Source organism: Cataglyphis hispanica, chromosome 14, assembly GCF_021464435.1.
Source record: "Cataglyphis hispanica isolate Lineage 1 chromosome 14, ULB_Chis1_1.0, whole genome shotgun sequence".
Taxonomy (NCBI): domain Eukaryota; kingdom Metazoa; phylum Arthropoda; class Insecta; order Hymenoptera; family Formicidae; genus Cataglyphis; species Cataglyphis hispanica.
The window spans coordinates 1,883,954-1,909,543 of NC_065967.1; the positions used below are offsets into that span (position 1 = coordinate 1,883,954).

The 25,590-nt window shown below is 38.8% G+C and overlaps 1 protein-coding gene across 7 annotated transcripts in view; it reads left to right on the forward strand.

Annotated features, from left to right (window-relative positions):
- LOC126854392 (tyrosine-protein phosphatase 99A) overlaps positions 1 to 25,590 on the forward strand; it is a 255,790-nt gene that overhangs the window by 83,913 nt on the left and 146,287 nt on the right. For all 7 annotated transcript variants that reach the window (XM_050601050.1, XM_050601049.1, XM_050601051.1 and 4 more), the window contains one exon: positions 11,031 to 11,339. In XM_050601050.1, the coding sequence (XP_050457007.1) occupies positions 11,036 to 11,339 (304 nt within the window). In that variant the 5' untranslated portion in view covers positions 11,031 to 11,035. The remainder of the gene's footprint in view (positions 1 to 11,030; positions 11,340 to 25,590) is intronic.

Here is a 25,590-nt window from a genome sequence, read left to right on the forward strand (position 1 = left end):
ACTTTCGCCATGTTTGTTCCTACCGCTGGAGAAGACTCTAGAGCTTCTCTAGTACTATTGAAAGAGAAGAAGGTTTATCGGTAGGACAATACCGTGGATATAGGTAACGCTCTCTCATAGAGACGTCTTTGAGGAACAATGTGTTGTTTCGTGCGTTCCAGGAATTTCAGGAAACGAAAGTGCACGTGAACATGCGATGGTGCGGATCAGTAGTATTAATGGAATGCCGGGTATCAAGATTTTCCAAAGTTGACGTCCGTTATGCTTAATTACACCGAGATATACGGCCGTGCCTCGAGTTCCATTTCACTTAATGATATAGATGCACGAGACGGGGCTTGCACTCTAATGTAGTTGCAGAATCCTAATTTGTGGAACTCTACGTCTATGTAACGAAATAATATTACCTTCGTATAAACGAAATAGTTGAATATTACTTGTGTTTCGTAGCGAAATATTACGGGTCTCGTTATTATTAATATTATTGCAATTCAGATAAACTTTTGAAATATTAACAATTGGAATCATATGTAAATGGAATAATTTTTGAAACATTTTTTAAAATGTTTCAAAAATTATGTTTAAATATTGATGAAAATGGAGTTTCTCACATATTCTGCAAATTATTAGCTATTTGTATTGTTTATATTTACCGAAAATTTATTCGCGAATATATTTATATATATGGAATATATATATTTATGAAATATATTAGTAATTTAATAACTTATAGGAGCGAATTTTCGGGTATTCGGTATTAAATGAGACGAGTAGAAGTTCAGCAACCGTTTGTGTATTTTAAGGCGTGGCTGTCCTAATTTGGAAGCACGATGTCGTGCCCGAAATTCTGTTGACCTCACGGCATTCGGTGCAGAAATTGGATTATTCGTGTTTGGTGTAGACCCTTAACTGGCTTAACCACTTCATACTCCTTGTCGAACGTCGGTAGTTATTCCAAGACAAAGTGTTCGATGCAGATCACTCAGAATTCGCTAGAGAACCTCGTAATTCGATTAATTTCCGTTAACTCGCTTTTGCATTTCCAGTCACTATCGATAAGTCTCAGCGTCCTTTCTATAAGTTATCTGTATATACTGTTACTCAATTTGTAAGAATAACAATGGAAGGCTAGAGATGGTGTTAAATTACTGCAAGGCAACGCTATCAATCTTATATTAAGTATGCATGTATGTATGAGACGCGAAAGAGGATCATTTAAATATACGATATATTCGTAAAGGCATGAAACAATTGTACACCTGCAGTCTATTAAAAATATTGACGAAGCAATTAAATGGGAATTGAAAGATTTTTAATTGACTCTAAACGTATATTAAAGTTTTTCTTGAAGCGCCGTTGCGATACTGGAGATAAGAACGACCGACCCCTCTCTCTTTGCCGATCCTAAGAATTAAACGAAGAAAGTACCATTATATCGCGAAATGGACTTTTAAAAGTTGGCAACAGAAACGCGAGCAGCTCTTATTGTTCATTTTAATTACTTTCGCGAGATACATTTAGGGGATCGCTCGTCTAAAAATCGTGCCACGAGCCTTTATCGTTTTAGCAATGTGTTAAAAAATATTGTAAAAACATATTGGTACAACTCTCGCCGATTTTATTTCAAAGCGTTGCCATCTATCACGGAATTTGACGTGGCACAATCGATTCTCTATCGAGTTTCGGTCAGTGATATATCATTTTCAGCGGCATTAAAATAGCAACATCCGATATCTCGACGTACAACCGACACTCTGAATTGTCGGCGAAGATTCTCGTGTATACATATCATTCCTGCGCTTTTTCCCGAAATTTCACACAGACGTATCTTTAATGCGATCCCCGACATCGCATCGTGGTGAACTCGTCATGAAACGTACGTACGAAACTGACGACGTCATGGGACACAATGGGAAAGCACAGAGCTCCTACCAGCTGCAACGGCTGTAAGAAGTTTGCCAATCCTTCCCACCGAGTTTAACCTCAATCACTTATGTAACGGAGTTACCGCTAATATATACATTCGCCTATCTCTCAGGCAAAAACTCCTCTTACGTTCATACACGGTAACCCCATGATATACATGTTTCTCGATTTCTCTCGGCTTTTTCGCAGTTCTAACAAGAATCATCACGATTGTTCTTTATGCAGAGAGTATTCAGTAATAAAGAGAGCGTTCAGTGTGATGTTTCTTGTTGAAAAATGAAATTGGATTGGATGGAAGTGTAATATGTATTTTTTCAAGATTTTTTAAATTAAATATATCTCGATAACTTTTATTGTAAGGTAAAATTATATTGAAATAAAATTTATTTATAAATAATTAGTCACATACGGCGTCATAAATACTATTCTTTTATTTCGTACGAATTGTGGACCTGTTGAATTTTTTTTTTTTTTTTTGATACTTTCCTAATTTTTTGATTCGTTATTCTTATATTTTATTTATTTTCAAAGATATATTTGATGATGGGACCAGAAAATAAAACAATAACAGTTTCGAGAGAATTAAAAACAGCGAGTAATAAAATTACTTTCTGTGAATACAGATAAAGATGAAGAAAAGACTAGTGTTTGCTTTCTCTCTGTCTCTCTTTCTCTTTGAGTTAATTAAATAAGATATCAATTCCATTCACTTTAAAAAGTTTCTCTTTTGCGATCTGTCGCTCTTCATTACTTCCAAATTATCCATGTACAGATGAGCACGAAGGCGTAGAAATCACTGCGAAAGAGTATCGTAATGAATGAGACTTTATCGGATCCAATTATCGTGGAAAGTGCATTCGTCGTGCGCTTTTAACGAGCATCCAACCCTTGTGCTCGCAAATATATCGGCTCGTTGCAGGAAATATGGAAACACATATTCGTAATGTATGCGATATAGCATTACGTTATATTTACACCGACCTTTTCATCGATCTCTCGCAACGCGGAACAAATAGTCATTATAAGCATAAAATTGTTTCGATTTTTTTCTCAATTTTTCTGTTTCATACACACATTTTGTTCGACGATTAAGGAACTCGATTCTTTTCATAATGGCCATTCGCGCGTATTCGTCTGTGCGTGATTTGTTTCGGCGCAATCGAAAATGCGATCAGCAATGAGCGGGCATATCGTCACCGAGTGTTGAAATATCGCTCTTGCCCTTTTTTTTTTTTTCGATATTGTCGAGACAGTAATTACGCCGATGCATGGCCGACATGACACAGCGCCTCGCGGACGACAGGGAACGATCGTAATGACGCAGTAAATGAATATTTCCGTGCCGTTGTGACAGAATAGAAAAATGGCAGCAGATACGGGGAAAATTGTTAGTCAACAGCGAATGGGCGTTAGAGTGCAGAACTGCGTGTGCATGATGTACGCGTGTGTTTGCCGGGTATATGTAAATTTAATTGCCGTTATTCTCTCTTCGATAGGGCGCGCATTCTTGCTTATCATATCCCGCGTCGCGAACGAGCACAAGTATTTACACCATGGTTCGCGTCGTTTGTTTCTATCGGAAATGTTATTTATCATTGTTACGTTATCGGCACCGAGTATAAGCGTTAAAGCAAATGAATTTCATTCAATGTCGCATTAAAGATTATTCCTCCCATCAGATAGATTTAAATTTGTATATCAAAATCGTAAAAAAAAAAAAGAAACAACTCGATTCATGTGCAACACAAATTTTTTTATTAATTAATTAATTAATTTATTTATTAATAAAATAAATTAAATAATTGTTCGCGTTACAAGGAGGAAAATGAACTTGAAAATTGCAAATATTCGAAAGTCCGCGCACATTCTTTGATGCGATCGATCGGTCTCGTCCGAACGAAGAATACCAGCTTCGCGCGGAATTGTCCTTGGAAAATTCCGTCCGTCCAAGGTTTCCAAGACAAATCCGAAAGATCGTTGGCGGTGAACGAACGAAGCAGCAGCCTTCATTTGTAAGGAAGCAGGAGGGCGCGGTTCTCCATTTGTTTCGTTTCCCGCGAATGCTCCATTAGTGAGAACGTCGGCTATCGGAATCGTGCAATTCTTTCGTTTGGAGTTTCAGTTTCCAAAAGGGGGAAAAACTAATACCGGACGATTTGCTTTCACTGTTTGGCGTCTATTTCGGGGCGATCGTTCCATACACATATATAAACTGTTACGGCGTTAAAGGGATGTCCATTTAACGGTGACGTTGTAATTTCCCGTATAGAATTTCTTTCGAAATTTTTATCCTCGAGAAATTTCGCTGTTATGAGAAAATACAATCTTTATATAAATTTATCGAAAAAGTGTCGAAACGAGGCGACAAATTTTTAGCGATAAAGTTTAAACCGACAGCTTGGTTTGTACACGCTTTTTAAACATTTTCCGCAACATCATATTATATTTCCGCAACTCGTATATTTTATGAATCTATATTAAGCACACTCGCTGCTCCGAGATATAATACTTATATCCATTATAGAAATACACGTAATCGCTCGTAAAAGATTACAATATCTCTATCAGAAAACGCTCTTGTGTAAATTGGATGAAACGATGCCGTACAGGCGCACTCGGAGTGTCTAGATTCAATGATTTATAATGTGCTACGAGCGTAGGATACTCTTCCTTCCTGTATAAGAGAGCGAACGCTAATTAAATCGGAAGTAATTAACGAGGGCGTTTGACCGAACGAGCGATTAAACTGTGGTAGTTTACGTACCGAGCACCGGCACAAACGAGATCCCCGGGAATCATTCGTGAATTTACGACGATTTCAACTCCGGTAGACAGAAATTTGCGCGAGTTGCGGCGTACGCGCGAGCTCACTTCTTACAGCGAGGCATTTGTTCGTGCAAATATGCCCTGGCTGATGGGAATCTACCGGTGATTAATCGACCAACGGTGGCCCTATCTACGCGCGGCCTTTCCAGGAAAATAATCGCGCGACCTCCTTATTATTGTCAGATCGACTGCTCGATGAAAATGTTATTTACCGCTTCCAGCTGATTACTGCTCGTGTCAGCACTGGTGCCGTCTGTAGAATCTTGATAACGCATTTCGATCTGCAAGCAAATGTTGCATAGCATTGTAGCCTACAGACATATGCTTACAAGGTTTTTGTATATCATTTTAAAAATGTAAAAAAAAAAAAATGTAAATAGCAAACTTCTGCGATGAGAGTGCGACGTGCATGTTACATCGTGTAATGGTACTCGAGAAGTTGATACATCCAGGTGCGGGTGGCAAGTGTTGCAAGGTAATAAGTTGTCGGTGTAATAATTCTCGCGAGTCGCTATTAAAACCAACTTGTCTTGCTCGCGATAAATCCCTGTCTGTCGCGATTAATGCTGAGAGTTTCTGAAAAGTAATCAACTGTATCAAGATTCTGCTACTTTTGTAAAATTGGAGAAGGAGTTGCGTTACGCGCGCGCTTTACGCTTATCTATTTGACGACCGGCAAGAAAACGGCAGAAATCCCGAAGCGAGGAATCGTGCGCTTTTGCAGGGCCGCTACCGGCGATTTACCACCGCAAGAAAGGCAGCCGGCAAAGAGATGAAAAAGCCTGAGAGTGAATTTGCGGGATATTTTTACCCATCGCGGCTTTAACCAATCCCATTTACTTTAAAAGACCGGCCGAGAATTTTCTCTAATTATTATGAAGCGTTAATAAGCGTTTTTCTTTCCGCTTTCTTATATTATTATTTCTTTTAATTTTTTTTATTATTATTTTTTATATTATGTTAGATTTTTTTTTTTTTATAAAAATTTCAATTTGCTAGAATAATCGAGGGACCGCTCTTCGCTCTCTTTGACAGTTTGTCTTAACGGCGATGCTCGATCTTACTTTTCGTGAAAAATTTTCCATAGGAAATAACGAAGATCAGCGTGACGGTTAACGGAGCGAAAATTGGCACGAGCGACGTTGCGTCGTACCGTTTGAGATTCTCTTAAGAAGATTGCCTTTCGCGATTGTCGCTTCCACTTCTCTGTGGAGGTTGCGATATTATCATTCTCCCGATAAAAAAAAAGAAGAAAAAAAAAACAAAGGAGTCAGAGACACAATGAAAAAATATAAGCGGTTCCAAGGATGTTGAATGATAAGAGACGAGAAGGATAAAGAGAGAAAGCGAGCGAATAGTGGAAGCGAACGAATTTAAATCGACCTCTGGAGGGCGAAGATAGGATGCTAACCCCCGCGGATAGTCGCTAACGACGAGAGGGTTTTCGGATGAGATGGGATGGGAGAGGAAGGAGAGGAAGGAGGAAGGAGAAGGGTCAGCATTCTCCTCCCTATAAAACGAGCCGGACTTAGTGCGGTATCCAGAGTTAGAAAAGCAAAAGCAATTAAGATAGTTCTTGGTTATGAGACAAAATAGACGTAGCGGAATGAAGGGGGTAGGAAGGTAATTACCGTGGTAACGGCTTGCCTCGACCGTGTGACCGTATCTCGCGGAGCGTGGTAGCTTCTGGGGAAATTAGTGTTGGAAAAATTCATGCCCGCGGAAGATTTGCGTAAATTAATTTACGGCATACCGAGCCGGCCTCCTCTACAGGGGAAAAGAGGATAAAATTCAATTTTTAGGCCGGCTTCCGAGCTCGAGGACGTTTCGTTGATTGTTGCATCTGCTGATGCGACAGCTGACGACGATACTATTTGCCTAGTCGCACGATACGTATGGATGTATTTAGCATTGTATCATTAAAAATTTGATTAAAAGAAATTATATATATAAACAGATTTATATACATTACTAAAAAATTATATTAATCTGCTGCTATTTATTAAATGAAGCATAGAGTGTGTATTTCTTATTGATTTTTTTACTTTTTCCTCATATAAAGAACTTAAAGATTCTTAAAACTTTTTTCCTGCTATGTACATTTATTATATCCATATAATATTATAAGAACTATTTGAAGGATTTATCTTATTACTAAGAATAAGATTGATGCGCCCGCCGTTAAATGTGCATCACATTGTATTATTCTTATCTGCATTTATATAGAATTTATGTTTGCGCTTTTTTTTTTTGAATATTTCGTTGGAAACTGCTAAATAGAATTTGGGGGGATAATGATAGCTCTTTCCACAATGTCGGCGAAAGAAGTAACTGCTTGCTTGAAAGCTCACCTCCTTTCGTCGACATGTAGAGGCGCATCAAGTTCTCTCGTAATATTCCTATAACATTAAAGCAAATTTCAAGGCCCATGCGGGATTCAAGATGCCGTTTGCCTTCGCTAATCCCTCCTGGGAAGTATAACGAATATCACTTTGTAAGGAATAATTAACGAGCGCGCTTGAGAATCGGATAAAATAATTGGCCGGCAGTTTGCAGTTGGCGAGCATAAATATTCTCGCGTTTTCCTCGAGTCTGTCACAATCGAGACATTACGCGGGATTTGTGCCGTAATTAACATTAATTCCTTCTGTGATTTAGCGTCTAATGGAAAACGCTCATGCCCGGGACTCAATGCGCCGTGAAATTCGAAAAATTATCGTGCCCCGCCTCTCCTTTTCTCTCTCCCCCCCCCCTCCTCCTCCCTCCTCCCTCCTTCCTCCCTCCTCGCCCTCCCCCGCGCGAAAGACCGAGGTGGAGAGAGGAAATTTATGGTTTTTCCTAAGCATGGCGGCGGAATCGGTATGGAAACTTTTTACGGCGTACTTTTGACGGAGTTTGAAAAGTAACGAGGCGCGTTTGCACCGTTCCTTCGGCTGCTGCTGTTGCACTTCTTCGGAAACTCCCCGTACAATCCGAAGCGCGCGCGGAGCTTTTTTTCTTAGACGCAGAGAGAAAATACGCGCGTACGAAGTCTCGTTTCTGCGGTGGAGCGTGCAAGTCGAACGCGATCAAAAAGGGCAAATATATGTATATTTTTCTGTCACGGGATGCGGGATGGCAACGAGCGTTATCCATTGCGGAGAAACTTTTTATATTACGTCAACTACGCGCGCGAACCTCCTCCCTCCCCCCCCTTCTAACGAACAATAAACAACATGCGAAAGGAACAAAAAGTTTACAAACATGTACTAACTGCGATTGTTTACCAATCCGTGGAGATCTTCCCTCTCTTTCTCTTTTCTATTATTCTGTTTTTGTTATCTTTCTGAATTATATCGATTACATTTTCGACCGGAATATTACACACGCGCGCATAGCTCTAATACGGGGTACTTTAGCCACTGTTATTATTTTACTGCGCGCAGCTCTTGCGATTGACATCAAAATACAGCTTTGCATACCTCGCGTCGACGACAGAAATTAGTTTTAGGTCACGAAAGTTTAATACGTTGAATTCGCGTTGAAATGGCGTACGAAATTATAGCGAACCGAAGTGCCGGAATAGAAATAGACTGTTGCCTCGATATCGCGCTCGCGATAAGAGAAGAAAAAATCCGCTGCGAATGTTTGCGAATTTTTCTTTTTCTTTTTTTTTTCTGCGCCTCGTGCAAGAAACAATCGCGTACGCCGAAACGTGCGCGATTACAGTTTTATTTTCTTGAGAGATCCAGCCATGGATTTTACGAGCGTATTATGGCTGCGAGTAGTCTCGTTGCGCGTACAAACGAGAGCGATTCTCGTTGACCGAGAATCGTTATAGCGCGAATCGTTGTGTCTGTGCGTTTGTAATATTTCTTCAGTTGCTTTTTTATTTATTTATTTTTTTTGCTCGTTGACTCGTATGCTTATCAAAGACGATCGACGGCGTTGCAGATTATTACTTGCCCGCGTACTATAACGGAGAAGCGTTCATTTCGACCGGCATTTTCATTAACCTTTTCCTGTATGTATTTTTTTATTCATGGAAATGCGTTGTGGCGTATTAATCGGTACAAGGTTCGGAATATATTCCTTACGCCCTACGGTTCCGCGGATTGGCGGGAATGTAGTGATGTTGAGTAAAAGAAGAGTGCACAGAGTCAGAGTTTTTAGCGATAGTATCTAGAGAGAGCTTTGAGAAGAAACCTGTGCTTTAAAATTCCGTTGAGATATCTTGCGAGACGAAATGTTTCCCAGTCGACTCATAATTTGCCGTGAGCGACTTTGATGTTACTTTTGAAGAAATTTAGTTTTAAAAACCAAACCAATATACAATATATAATATACAGTATCGTATACTGGAAATACCTTAAAACTCTTGATCTGTCAAGTGGACGAATAAAGGGAAAACAGGCTATATAATGTATTCTATGTTTACACATGCAACGTGAGTTTTTGCAGATGACGAGATTCGCGATCGATAAATTGAATATTTAAAAATATACTGCTTTTAATTTGATTTTAGATCTCTTAATTAGTAAATGGTCGCGTTATTTAATTCAAGTGTCCTATTTCTCACGATAGAATGAGTTATGATGGCTATTTATTGATTAACGAATTAAAATGGAAGTTTTTGGTACATTTTATAAGACCGTTTTATTGAATGCCATTATATAAAAAAAATCTCATTTATCCTGACGCGTGTGTCTGTGTGTGTGTGTGTGTGTGTGTGTGTGTATATATTATACTGAGGAAGAATAAATCTCTCATATCTCTCATTTTCTCTCGTCTCTGATATTAATTCAAAGTGAGCCATATCAATCAGATAATCAATCAAATAACTTTTAAACCTGTGTTACTCATGCAGACGAGGTAATTTCAATGCTTTTCTTTGTACTTTGGCAGATAAAACAAATAATGATTTAGATAAACCTTTTGTATTATAAAGAAAGATAATGAATTCTTTCTTCCAAAAATAGAATGTGCTTTTCGCACATAAATTTTCGAATAGAAGGAAAAGAAAGAGAATAAATGGAGAATGTAATTTGTTAGAATAAAAGAAAATTTGCCATGCAAAGAGAAAAATTTCGAGAAAAGGATTTTTATAAAATATTTTATGATAAATTCGTCATAGTATTTACAAAGATGGCCGAATATCGCGCATGTTTATCTGATGGCGTAGCTCAAAGATAGAGAAAAGCGGCGAGAGAGCGCGATTTATGCCGATCATAAGAGGAAAAGACTGGCTGCGCTAAAGGAGCAGGTTTGGAAGGCTCGAACTTGCACGTATGAATACGCACACGTGATTCGAATACCGTTTTGCGCAGCGAAAGCTTTTCGTGGACTTTCCAAAGAGATTGCGGAGGGAATCTCTTCAATTATCTCGCAACGACCACACGTTCGGCGTACTTTTATCACACATGATCGACACACGGTTTTTTGCGATATAATGTAATACATGCCTCGCTAATACTGACGAAATCAAGCGCGAAATCCCTGTTTGTCGTCCGTTCGTGCCTGGATTTTCATAAAACTTTTCGGCCTACGATGTCCTTTTTTTATGACCGAAGCGAGAGATGGTGCGTGGATGTGTATCGAAAAGGTGGGAAAAAAATTGAACTCGTTAGAAAGAAAATTGGATGCCTGGCTATTCGGGATTCTGCGATGCAATATGACGTAACGCGCGCATACTCGCTCCGGTATATTTTGCGTTGCAAATTACGATCCGACCGTGTGAAATTTTAAAAGTCGATCGAAAGCTACGGCGGTGGCTGTAGTCGCGCCTTTATTATAATTCCTCCCTTAAAATATTCAAACGAGATATAGTTTATCGCGAACGAATTCCGGGGTAGCTCTCGCGCTGATGTACACTGATTACTGTTCGCGATTGAAGGATATTAAAACTGGCTGATGCGAATAAAGGAGAATGTAGAATAGTGAAGTGGATTAAAAAAAAAAAAAAAAAGAAAAAAGAAAGAAAAAAATGGTGCGGATCGATACCGCTTGCCCTTTACAGAAGCTTAGAATTTTTTTATACCTTCGTCTCACGAGAAGGTAAGAAGAATAACGCGCTGTAAAGTCGACAAACGTCCAGTCCTATTCTCTCGGATTTTATTCGCTCTACGCTGAAATTGTCCTGACGCGGGTAAATTCCAGATCGATAAACCCGCGAATACGTCGCGGGACCGTTCGCTTTCCTCGATTCCTCGTGTGCAATTCTATGCGATCACGTTTGTTTTTATCGCATCGATAACGTTCGCCGTGCAATGATCATAACGAACGGATCTCTATGTTCGCAGATGCCATGAATTCGTTGGTGGAGGAGGTGGTCGTGGAAGCGGGGAAGAACGTCACGCTGGGCTGTCCGGGCGTGACGGAGGATTCGCTGGTGTTGATGCTGGAGTGGCGGGCAAACGGGATGCGGTTGCTCGAGTATAAGAGCAGAAGTACAACCGTCGTACGGCGAACAGAACAGAACAGAATGTCCCTGTCGTTGAAAAATTATTCGTTGCAGCTGCATCCCGTCACTGCCGCCGACAGCGGTATGTACGAGTGTCTCGTGAACAATCGGAATGCGCCGGAAGCTGTGATCAAGCTCATCGTGCGAGGTAGGTGGCGGAATTTTCTTAATCTTCTCTTCTCTTTTCTGATTCCTTTATAGGAATAAGGCTAAAAATAAGGATAGCTGGATAATAGAAAGTGCTGACGCTCACACTTTGAATAAGAAAAAGTCCTCGAATGCAGTTCAAATTTATACCATACTAAGGGATATTTATACGTGAAATTTAATATGTGAATCGATATATATTTAGTCAATTTTTCGTTTATCTATTATTTTAAATATTTTATTAATTGCAGAAAAATTGATAAAAAATTTTAAATATTATTGAAAGATTAAACGATAAATATAATTATCTATCGAGGTTTTGTTGAGATTGATTTTAGCTCGATTTATTGATTAAAGTTTCACTCCTGACAACCTGTGAGATTTGAACGTAGCTGTTAGGTTTCCGGCCCAATGAGCGTCGCTAGTGAATTAAAAACTCGTTCTGTGTCATACCGGACGTTTGGTGTTGTGCCAATAAACTTCATCGGGTGGCTACATTGCACTTTTAGTTTTTGTTTCTCTCAGACAGATATCTTTATTAAATTCTAGATTTTACTCTTATTACAATTACGAACTTTGAAAATATTATTAATTATTGCACATTAACGGGTTCGCCATCAAATCAATGGGTAACATTTCTATCAATTATTTAGACGTAAACCGACATATAAATGTTCTAGCCTTTTAGCTTTCCGTGAATTAAATTAATAATAAAATCTTAGCTTTCTATTAGTTTGTTATAAATGATACTTTTCAATCTTATTTTTCGCAACTTTTATCAGTAATGTATAGTTATCGATAATATACCGTTGTATATGATCGAAGGAGATATAAAAGTTCAAATGCGATTCCTCTGTTCTTGGGCGAGTTAAAAAAGAGAGAGAACTTATTTGCCCCACTTATATTGCTTTTAGCTGTTGGCTATATATATATGAGAACAATTTTCCGATACACGAGAATTTCTTACAGTCTGGCAATTTTATTTTCTACAGTCGAGATAAAACATAAATATTAAATAAACCACCCTTTCTCTTTTCCTTATTATCTTTTTATATTTATATAATGTTTAAAATTATAATTTATATAATGCTAACTTTATCATAATTATATATAGATATCTAATAAAAGAAAGAAAAATATGAATAGATTCTTTAATATAAAATTTCGATAGTGGATGAAGACTTTACAAAAGTCAATGATTGGTACTTAAATATTTACTCTAAAGCGATTACTTTTGTAATGATCACCAAATAGATATTGATTTGTTTTGGATTCTTTTCAAATACAAATTAAATTAAATTTTTTTTTTTTTTTTGCAATTTGTAACAAATTTTCTTTGGGACATATATATCCCGTTAATGGTTTTTATAATTTAATATATTTAATTAAAATATTTTTTGTAATCAAAATAATATAACTCGATGAATTTCACATGAAATCTACTTCGGTTGTGAAATCATGATCGGGCCTTGATTGGAATCGATTGCGCGATCGAGTCCGATTTTATTAACGTTTTCGCACAGGGCAGTCGAAATATCCGCGACTCATTCATCGTGGTTACAATTTGTGTTCAATGAACTAGTTCACTACTAAACTTGGCGAGTTTACGCAAAGTTCGCCGTGAACTTTGAGAGAGGAAGACCGGCCTCGTGACCCGCCCTCCTTAACAACCTTGTCGTCGCTCGTCGGGCTTCTAATGCTTTATTTTAAAACTGAGTTGGTCGCTTCCCTCTTCTCGCACGGAGTGTTTGCTTTAAGTATTTACGCCTGATTTGAATTCGTCACGTGCAACCCGCCGCGTCAAAAGCAAACTTTTCCGAGCATCCTACAGACAACGGAGCGGTACGGAATCATGGAAGTACGCGCGCCATAACTTCGGCCGCATAAGTTTGGCCACCAACTTCACCGCAAAAAAAAGAAAAAAAGAAATGAAAAGAGAAGAAAAAAAGACAAGGAACGAACGGGGAGTTCTATCGCGTTATGTCGCGCGGTCATTTGCATTCAATGCACGATCCGTTACTCAATTTGACTAAAAAGTTTCGTGCCGCTAAAACGACGTGAAATTATGCCAACCGGCGGGGGTGTTCGTGTAACTTTGGTGTGAGGGTGAACTTTGCGCGACGCGACGACAATATGGTTTTCGTCGGAATCAATGTACTGTATGCGCGATCAAAGCTCGCGAATTTACATTTTTCACTTTTTGCGTACTTGATTTTAAGCGACATATTCATATCTCGTATCTTACAACGTGTATTATGATGTATATATACATTCTACAGTGTACGTGCTTCCTGCTCGAAACTCCGGGCACGTAACACTTGGGTGGTAACCAATATTCGCGTTACGTCAACCATTAAAATGAACATTTTTCAAATCTTTGCAGCAGGAGCGTATACACACGTATCTCCTGAATACATTTTCTTTGCAAGATTGATTCTCATGTTTTCCCCTCATTTTCTGATACTCCTGAAAATGCATATTGAAAAATTGCGGATTACAGTCGCGTGCGAGGAAGAAATGAAATGACATAAAGATAGATTTCTTATTATTACGCATTGCCCCGTCCATCTAATTTGTTCTACAAAAATCTTGTTTTTATCACATAATAAAACGCGCTTTTCTATACGAGAACGATTAAAGAAAACATTTTCCAATTATGTAATTGCACAAATTATAATGAAAATTTACGAATACTGTTTGCGTTCGCGGTAAAAAGTCCTCACGCCCAGTTTCCAAGTTGTTTTCTTGTTAAATCGGCTGGATCGCTAATTTGATAATTTGTTTGATAAACGAGCAACGGTGAAGGTAGTACGTGTGCGATCTCTTCGAAACGATATCGCGAACGTACAAAGGACCCAAAGGGAACGCCCGAAACGAGCTTCGAATTATCGTCCCTCGAAGTTCCACCAGGGGTAGCGCAGGGACGATGTTGGTTGACTGCGGCTATGAATAAGCGCGAGTCGTTTAACAGCGTGACGTTTTTTCGGCTCGCGGCAAAACAGTTTCATTCATATGCATGACAGGATACGCGGTTCGATGTAAAAGAGAGCGAGACGATGAAGCGCATAAGAGAGAGAGAGAGAGAGAGAGAGAGAGGCTTTCAAAGAGGGAGAGAAGAAAAAGAGAAGGAGAAAGTAGACTGCGCGGGATCTCGATAGCGGTTAACGAGTCACGATTATTCCTTCTACTTCGCTTAACGAGCAGATGCAGATGCGAAAACCTTCGCATCACTCACTGTTACTGAGTATGCCTTAGCAGTGATCGTTTGTTATTTTTGTGTCTGTAAAAGTTTTATTCAACAAACTTTTTTCTAACGATAATGGAATCGAAGCATAACGGAAGAATTTTTATTTTAGCCAAAGAATTTGTATATATAGGCTGTTAAAATACAATGCGTACATGGCGCGAATTTCGTTTCAAAAACGTACGTATATAATGCCGGAAAATAGTAGAATCGCGCGTATTCTTATGCGTCACGTGTAGATGACGAGACAAGCTAAAGGGGAAGGTAGCTTGACTAAGGTGATCCGAGAATTGAGTTCGAAATGGATGGAGCCAGAGAGGGAATGTGCTCTTGGTGGAACAAATAAAATTGTTCTCCTTCGGGATTACCGTGCTGCATGCATTCGCCGTGTGTTGTCGTCAGCTCGCGAGCTCTTACAAGAGAAGATCCCTTTCCTTTCTTCGCTTACGTTCTCCCTTCTTCTCTCCTCTTCTCTCTTCCTTCGCCCATATTCGCTCCGTTCCTTTCCGGTTGATTTTAGTACAAGCGAATCATCGAGGTTGCTCGTGACCCAAAAGACAAAAGCCTCGTCGACAGTTATTTCTTCAATGGTTACCAAGCCACCAGTGCTGTTTTTCATTCGGGCATCTATCTCTATATTTAAGACAGAGACAACGATGAGAGAACGACGACGAGTACTCGTTCTCGTCGGAAAATGGCATCGTTCGATTTTATTTTATGTCGCAGCGAAGGGGTCGTTTCGCAATCTCCGTATGTGTAAGACAAGACCGATTCCATTAAAATGTTCCTCATACTGTACAACGTACTAATTTCCACGCGCAGATGCACGAGGCTTTTTTAACCGTCAGATGTTTTTTGCCATCGAGAGGGCATGCAATCGAGATGGATTTTCTATAATCAAGTTCGATTTAAATCACGATCGCGATAAAAGCTCACTATCTATCTACAGATTTTGAAGATGCAAAAAACTGTCGGTGTTTATTTATCGTTACATTAAAAATTTGGGTCGATCCGCCATAAAAATATTTTATAGCGCGATCTTGCTTTACCCCAGATTTTGTTTCCACATGTCATCGTGCACGTCTCTCGCACGTATTTCGCGAATTTACACTTATATTCGAAAAATCCGCGATGTGTACACATAGCGAGTGTTACCGTTCTTTTTCGGGTTTCTCTTTCTTTTTTGTGACACGCGGATATTCCGGATTCTAAAATCCGTAATACGATTTGTAATGTGTACAGCGCGGATGAAAGGCTTGCGAGATAAATCTTGAATGAAAAATTTCAAAGGTATCATACTTTGTGAAATTAGAGTATTAGTCTTGGTTTCATTGGAGATGGGAGAATCTGCGAAGTCTGCGGCGCGAAGTCGGGTCGAGATTTATTTTATTACATCGCGCGAGTACACCGATCGCCCGAGTGAACTTTTGCGAAACATTCTTACCGCTAGGATGGAGGAGTGAGTTTTTCTCACGGACTTCTCCGAGTGGAAGAACATACTACCGCTTTCCACTAACCGATGAGGTAACGCGGAAGACGCGGTGCAATTCGAAAAGTTGGAAACGATTCGCCGAGTGCAGCCTCACCGTAACGTTCTCGGATTAGCATACTATTCGTTACTTGCGTATTCTACGAAATGATCGAGCGCTTCGAAGCACGCGTCTTTCTTCTTTTTCTCAATAGAGATTCGCTCACCGAGGTAATCGCCATTTAATCGCACTATATCCGAACGTACATATTAATCAAATTGCTTCGTTTAATTATTTTCATTCAATATCGAGCGTACGTACCATAATAACCATATAGACAAAGAAGAATGGTCGACGGTTTATTTGTAAAGCGATTTTTATTTTTTCGTATATACATATATAGGCGTTAATAATTATATTATTTGTTATTTCCGTAACTGTTTGTACAGTTTTATACAAACGGCTTTTGCTTTTTTTTACGCCGTTTGACGTGCGATAAAATACAGTCTAGGAGATTAAATTAATAATAAATAAAATTACAATAGCGGGCTATAAATCTAGTTGAACAAAAACATATCGTTAAGCCAATTATTTTATAGCCGTTATATACATAACGGGCGGAATGCGTAAAATCAGCTTTTATTGCGGATTTAATCGACGGAAATAGAACGAGATTTACGCGATTGTATTTAGCTTGTTCTATGACGCGCTACGGCTGACCGGTTGATTTTACGAGATAAATGACTAGTCGCGCGTCGGGCCTTGAATAAAGGCAACGATTTAACGCGCGAGCACGGTGAGCGCCGCGATATAAATGTACTCCACCAACTGGAAACTACTCGGGTTTCGAAGATAATGAAGCGTGCGTTGAAAAATGCCGGCTTTTCTAAGCAAAAGCGCACAGCTTACTTCGACAAATCTTTTGCGCAAAATTGCCGGCGTTGAGCTTTAATACGTTTTATCACATTCTCCTTGAAATAAGGTATGTGTGTTACGTCGTCGACTCGTGAGATTTTTATTTCTTTATCCTTTTATTGCAGTGCGTGCTGCTTATGCTGATATTTCGTTTATGTCACGATATTTTTTGAACAGAAATAATGATTAATCAAAATAAATTTTTAACAAAAATTAACCTTAATTATTAGTATTGTTAGTACTATTGGCAATTGTAAACGAGAAATTTGTCATACGTGAAGTCATACGATAGTCGGAAAAATTTACTTTCGCTACATATAACTTGAAAACGTTGCAGACTATTCGATATTTATATAAGGTAATTTCATTCCTGCAAATAACGAACTTACATCTTCTGGGATAAGATCGACGACGCGACGCAATGAATTATGTACTTTACGGCACGCTTAATTAAATCGCCTTTAATCCTGCAAGTCTGCGGGAGGAAAGCACTTTCACGCGTGAATGATAATAATAGTATTTTTTTAATCATTTGATGGATTTCCCAAACTGTAGAGTAAAATTTTTGAAAAATTTGTCTCAAAAATTGTAAAGAAACGCATTTTAAAATTATTACGCATCTCGATTCATTTTTTAAACTTTTCTCAATGAAAGAATAATTAAATTCTTTAATTAACATTTACTTAATAAATTGCATTGATCATAAATCGCAATTTTCTTTTATGGAAGCATTAATGAAGTGGCCACGGCCAACTGTCATTACGCTTGAAAGCGAACGAAGAGGATAACTGAAGTAAACTCTCGAACATTAGGCGGCGTTCTTACTTAGCTAAGAATCGCGAATAAACTGTTCTTCCATAAATTAATTTCCATTCGTTCTCAGCCAACGAAAACTTATGGCCAACTACGAACGAACGCGCATCTAAAGCCGCAGCTGCCGCGACTCGCGTCTCTTCCATCTTCTTTAGCATTATTATTGAAATGATATTCGGCGCACGGTCTGTTTGTTTTTTAACATTTAAAACATTTAAAAGTTCGTTAATAGTCGAAAAAGTTGTCAACGAAACTACGAAGGAACGAAAAAATGCACAAGCAAATTACTACATAAATTCTTCGAAACTTTTATGAAGAAGAATTGAATAAAATTGTCAAGATAAATTAAATTAGATGTGCGTTAAAAAGAGTCAAGGATTTCGTTAGATTTATAATGAAGGAAAAAATTAGCCTTTATATGTATTTTAAAAATAATAATTTTTACAATTAGTTTAATTTAATAACGTTGGAAAAAATTAGCGCAGATGGTGCATTTTGTCTTTCCTTTTTTACCGAAGATTCGCCGCAATGGCGAATCATCGGAGTGAACAACAATGCGAATTGGACTATGAAAATCTCGACCGAAATCCAAACGACAGAAGAGAGAGAGAAAGAGAGAGAGAGAGAGAATATTCAGCGAAAATTTCAATCCGAGTCAAATGCGCAGCTGCATTTATATGTTTCATTGTGAAAGTCAAAGTGCGCGAGTATTCGTGTGGTTGTCGATACCGAAAGGAACTTTGTAGCCAACATAGTTGAAATACTTGCGTGTGCTATATACATGTGAAAAGCAGAGATAAAGAGAGAGAGAGAGAGGAAGAGAGATAAAGACATGGATTTCGTAATATCTCGAATACGTGGCGGAGTAGTTTCATTGGTGACGGCACATCAATATTGAATCGATAAGTAATGTCCCTCGATACGTTTGAAAGCTTTGAATTGTCACGCGAACATGTAGAAATGAAATCCCTATGAATTTCCGAATGATAGGCTTTCTCTTTAATTCTTACATTCTTTCCATTGCTTTTTATATACTCAGGTATCTCATTGAATTATCGGCAATCAACTTTTACACCTATTTCTATTATATTGTACGATTAGAATTACAATTTCAGAAATAATCAAAGATTATTTAATTGCCAAGAATAAAATTGCAAGAAAAATATTCTTACGCTGGGGATGCAAAAATCGTGCGGTTATCATCATCCCTAATGTAAATTGTCAACGACCAAAAATCGTGTCCGTCGATGTACCATGCGGTTGCTATTGTCACGCGCGCGCGAAAGGAATTAATTGCAACGCACACAAACTACGCGGACACCCCCGGATGGATCGAAGGTGGCTTCGCGATATCGATGGCGAAGCCTCCATCGGAGCCAGCTCGAAAGCCATGGAGGGTTCAGACAGGCTTCAGGGAGGTGAAACGGACGATAGCGGTTGCGCCGTTACTCCGGCATAGAAGTGAATAATGCAATGCATCGCGTTGGCGATACCGCTGTTGCAAATCTCATCTGCCGAGGGCGATCGTACCCGGATCTGTCTAACCCTTTCGACATTCTGCGTCTGTTGGCTCTATCGCTCGGTTCTATCGGTGAACCAGTATCTTTTCGCTTCACAATCATTCGTATTTATCGACATTTTATTATGCCGGACTTCACGGGAAGCACAATATATATATATATATATATATATATATTTGCGAAACGTCAGCGAGATATCGTGATTCGATTTCAATATGCGTTGTCGCGCGTCGGGAATTCAAAGAATGATATTTCGATATTACAAGACAAGAATAAGAAGACATATGATGGACCGTCTTTGTATTCTGATAAGTTTACATTTTAGAAAGACGGAAAGTTATACAATGTAACAATGTTTTCCTCTATTCCCTTAGAAGAGAAAAAAAAGTTTGAATTTCTACGTTATTAGAATTTACTGGCCAATATATGCGAGAACGCGTATACGACGCTATTGGGCTTAGAGCCTTTAGCTTTAGCCTTTAAAAAGGCTGAGAAGCACAAAGAGGCTCTTAAGTTCAATACGGCGTAAGAAGGTAGGCGTTGAACCGTTGCGTGTAGTGGCACGGTAGCTGGCGATTGTCCGGATCGAAAGCCACGGTTACGTCGCTTCCGAGGTGACAACGCGTCATGTCGCATTTGCCGTTGCCCCATTAACCGTGGCGAATATTCGCTTATGTTGCAACTACGTACATGTACAACGGTATCGACTTGATTCAATGGCGTAAACCTACATTTGTGCTCCCATCTTATTTCTCTTTTTCTGTTGTATGAAATTTTTCATATCTTCACTATATATTTTTTTTCCTAACATTATATTTTATACATATATTATATATAAAATTTATCAATGTTTTATATACAACTACATTAATACATTCAATTTCAAAAATTTTAAAATTTATAATTATTATTGAATAACGATGTTATTTATAATATTAACGGGCACAGTATTGAAAAGATAATTGATAATTTCGTTCAATGATTCATATATTTAAGCGTAAAACGAGTTATTAAATCTCGAAAATGATCATTCAGATCACACTTTGAGGTATAAAATTAATCGGGTTGTGGTCTGATGCGCAAAAATCTACGGTCGCGGGAACAAAGGTGGAAACTCAGCCTTGCCCATGTTAGGACGGCTGTAAATAACACCATTGCTGTCAGAGTATACTATAGTTTATAGCTAATTTAACCACCTTTCTCTCTTAGCGTGCGCGTATATGCACATGCGCTTAGGTTAATGAGTTTGTAACGAGAAAAGCGAGAGAGAGAGAGAGACGCCATGGCTCCTCCTCCCTCCTCCTCATCGTTTCTTTATTTTGCGCCCCGTTTCCACCGCGCAAATTAGTGCAGGCCAATCGATCGCGGAATCATGGCATTAACTGAGAGCATTGCAACCGGAATGCACTTAAATTGTCATCAAGTGGTTGAATTTCGTCGCTTGATATTCGATTTTTCCTACAATTTCAACGCTACCCAACAATAAGTTTATTAAAAAGTTGAAAATACAAGCTCCGGTACATCCAATTTTCTGTTTGAAACATAGGAGAAAAAAAAAATCATTTGCCAAATGCGTTCTCACTTATTGCGCCCTGTTTTCAATTTTTACGCGATCTAGAGATGAGATAAAAATTCAAAATGTGTCTGTTTTATTCATACAGCGTGCCCTTTTAAACTTGCATCTGTCATAAACTCTTACAGTGCAATGTTTGCTCAATTTTTATTACTGTCCAACATGTCGAATACTTCTAAGTATTTGAAAAGTTTAGACTCTCTTGAAAATTACTTACCGATGTATAACTGCGTGAATTCCAACGTGCAATATCTCTATGAATAATGCACTTCCAAAACTCGCGTCTATAACAAAAGTTGTAGCATTCCCGGAATACACATACGTATATATGTATGTGTATATATATATATATATATATATCTTATATTCGATCGCTGATTCGTTTACGTCACAAGATCGTGCAACGCGCTCACGTCAAGCACAGATTATTCGGATATTCGTAATTGATGTTTCGCTCATTAGAAACTGGCTAGTATAAAATGAAACTCGCGTAAATCAAAATCATGCGAAATAAAGGCTGCCTATATATTCGAGGCGGGAAAATTGTGCTCGCCGCCATTCTAGACGAATATGATTTACAAGATAGTTTTCAGAAATGCATTAATCCCGAGAGAAGTCGGCGGGAACTACCTGCGCAAAACGCCGCGGCGTTGCCTGCGAGCGTGATAACTTTGGGAGTGAGTTTAAGAAATGAAAACCTAGGAGCGCGCGCGCTCTCGACGAAATGGAAACTGGGAGAGAAACATCGAGTGCTCGTGAAGAGCATATAATTTCTTAGAAAGCCGAAAGCGGAGACGCGCTCGCGGGTAAAACTTTTCCGTTGGTTTATAAGTACACACTATCTCCTTCCATTATCAAATTAGTTTTTAATAAAAACCATAATGTTTGTGTTTCTCTCATCGCCGTATTATAAATGCATATTTAATTCAAAATTTAATCTGCTTTATTCGTTGATTTTCTTTTCCTTTGCGTAACGCGTAGATCGTGAATGAACGTTTAGAAAACGAGGTGTTAATTAATTATGTACGCGCATGTTGCATAAATTGTTGTAGTTTTTCCATACCGTGGATTCGTGTTCCATTTCTACCTTGATATAATTATCGACATTCCATACAACTCTTTTGCTATAAATAATTTTTCGCCATAAGTAATTTTTTACAAACGATAAATATAAGTAATCTTTTTACAAACGGTAAATACAAAATGTAATTGAAAAGCTTCGTTTATGTTAGCGAATATATTATTCCGCGATATCGGACGCGTGTTGACGCTATTGACGTTAAACAATTCGCGGAAAATACACAATTTTTTCGCGTACGATTCAAAAAAATTACGAAAGCTTTTGCTAACGTAATGAGAAAGTAGCATGTTTGTTCTCCTCAAATTACGATTTTGCTAATTTGCGGGAGCATATTTCAGCTGAATATTATCGCTGAATAATACGCAATCGAGGGGAGAAGTTTTCGCGTAACGAAACGAGGATCGGGGACCACCAGGTAGTGCTGCACGGTGAGGAGGTGTAATGTGGCGGAAGAAAGTTTTTGGTTTCATCGCACTAACGACATCGTTAAACACAGCATTACTCTGACTGTCCGTCAGCGATCTTATCATAATAATATAGCGGATGATATAATCAGGATAATGTTCACCGCGGAGCAGGAGAAAGGCCAACTCTCTTTCTTTCTTTCTCTCTTTGGCCGGCTCCGGAAAGAGGAATGAGGGACAGGAGGGGAGAAATGGGGTTAATTTTACACGTGGAAGACAAAAGTTCTAGTGAACTTTTAAAACATTCGATATAAAAAGACCGGACCGCGAGAAAGGGGGAGATGGAGAAACAGAGAGAGAGAGAGAGAGAGAGCGGATTGCCCCGGAGGTAGATTCGAACTTGTGCAAGAAAAATTGTATCAAGGGTTTCTGCAACCCGGGGGAAATTTCCATATAATAATTAGATACTTAAATTACTCTAATAAAGGAGGATTATTAAGTCGGATATCCGACCACCCTTCCTTGTACCTCCTGGCTCTTTTTTTCGTATTGCTACGGATGGAGAAATACCCGCGGACCGAATATACCAAGGAAATTTGGAGAGATTTTTCTTTGAACAATATTTTTTCGTGATTGCTACTTTACTTTATTTTATTTTTCATCGCGTGAAATAATTTTCCAGAAGGAAAAAAAGTAGAGAAAGGAAATGAATATACGAGATTATTTTTATTACAATACGTTATTATAATTGATGTATGTTTCAAGAATTATTATTATTATTATAATAAGTTCACTATTCGTCTCAATGTTTATTCAAATGCATAGGAATATTCCGATAATTATTTGTATCGTAATTATTTTAACAAAGAAAAATTATTGGAATTTTTTACGTTGATGATATGTTTGTTCAATTAAGGTGTATTCTTTATAGAAACATTGATAAAATACGGAATTACTCGCATACACATGCACAAGTTGTGCCATTAATTTAAGCGTCTGCAATCTGTCTGAACTTTTTCTTTGCAGTGTCAAGGATTTTCGCGTGTTGAGCTTGTACTAATTGGCTAGCGCGCTTGGCGCAACAGCTCGGATTATGTTAGTTAGGAATTCAGCCCGTTACCAAAGTTAAACTGTACCTATGGTAGAGGACGCGTTAAGATTCCACGCGCTTCCTTCGCTCTGGTAAACGGGAGAAATGCTATAAGAAAAGCGAAAAAAAGGAAAGATAGGAAGAAATGCAATGTGAAGAAGAAGCGCAATGAATAAAAGAGAAAGAATCGATATCGAAAATAAATGCGATTGTCTCCGTTCGCAAAGTCGAATAAGTCGAGTAACAAAACAACATTTAATTCTTGCATAGTTGTCTTGTCGAGAACAAAAGTTTACCTCTTTTTTCACATCTAACTGTTAATATATGGGGGATTAAATAGACAAAAAGAGACATATACCCGTTAGAGTTTTAACGTGGCGAACGTCGCCACGAGAAAATAACGTTTTCGTCCTTTTGCCAAGTGAAGTGGTGAATGACTCGGTTCGGTGAACTAGTAAGCGCTTCCGCACTCGAGGATTGCTAAAGTTATTACGACGTCATTTCCAGTTAGGCAACTATAGCTACTCTTAGTACGTAGAGGCAGCGATATATGTCGAGCGATTGTGATCGTCTTTGGCTAACGACAGAAGCCACTCCGATCGAATTATCGAATATCATCCCGATTACACGGAATGGTGGACGGAATTTCTTTGGTACGGCGGCGAAACGCGGCGAGAAATGAAAATTTACGCGTTTTCCCCAGGTTAAGCTTGAGAAAAGAGTAAGCCCTGTGAAACTGTGCACGCGCACACGTAGCCGCTACGGTCGATCGAAAATTTGAACCGCGTCAAATCCGCTCGCGTTTGGGATCATTTCGCGGAATGAAAGTCATTTTGCCGATAAGACCGGCGCGCGCTCCGCTTTAAACGCCCCGTGCGATTGCTACGAGGCATTGATCCGGAGTTTAAGCGGAGTTTCTTGCGAACGGAGAAACGTTGGGCAAGTTCACGTTTACTGGCTTTAGCCTACTTTATCTTAAGCGCGAACGCGGACGTGAGAAACGGAGAGGGCTCGTCGACGTTCACGCGGCGGAGGGCCCATCCCCCAACGGGGACTGTTGCAGGTACCACCCTGTCTCTCTATGTTTAGCCACCTCGAAACGGATCGCGTGTGAATATCTGGACTCTGCTCTGTACTTTCAACGCTTGACTCTGGCAGTTTTCCAGTAGTACCCGCGACCTGTCGACCGCTATCGCGCAGCGTGCCAACCTCCCCTTCTCCCCTTTTCTCTTTCATCGAAAATTTCAGCCAACTTTCGGCCTCCTCCAGATCGCGGCCGCGGGCAAGTAATATTTACTGACATGAACATAATCGTTATGACGCGGATAAAGCGTACTTCTAGCGAGCTGCTAATAATATAGACGCTCATTTCCAACAGAGAATATCGATCATGTTCCTTATAAATCGTATAAATTTTTATATTTTTTACCTAGTCGCTTTGTGCTATAAATATATATTTTTTTATCGGAAAGAATTCATCAGTTTATATAGGTTGTTAAAAAAATTATTTTTAATCCGGGATAATCTGTTTCAATTATCGGCAATGGAAGGAGATCTAAGAGAGTAATTAAAACTTTAGGAAAAATAATTTGGCGTTGGCCATTACGATTTTCTGCATTTTTCACGAAAATCATATATTTCTTGTATGATTTATTCTTCATATCATATATAAATAGTTGAACGAATTCTCTAAAAGTATCTATGAAAAATCCAAAAGAAATCGTTTTAAACACCGTCAAATGAAAGGAAGTTTAAGTGAGGAACCGTGTAAGCGAAACTATTTCTTTATTTAAATTTCTTCTGACGGTCCGAAGATAATGTGTTGAATTAATCATAAGGATTCCGTCCTCGCATTTAATTCTGACGTCCTTTCGAAAGTAACGGGAGTAACGATTAAAGTTTCGCGCAAGTGGCCCAGGAAAGGCTTTGGCACGATCAACTCGTCCGAGCCCACTTGCCAGCCTAATTTTCTTTGACAGTTCGGCATAAGCACATTTTCGTCATAATAAGATTCAGTCTCGCGTCTATCGATTGCGCCGCTTTCTCTCTTATCTCCATTCCTCTGGCTCTTTGATAATCTTATCGAATGTTCCATTATATCATTATGACCTGAATTAACTGTAAACGAGATGAATCAATCGCG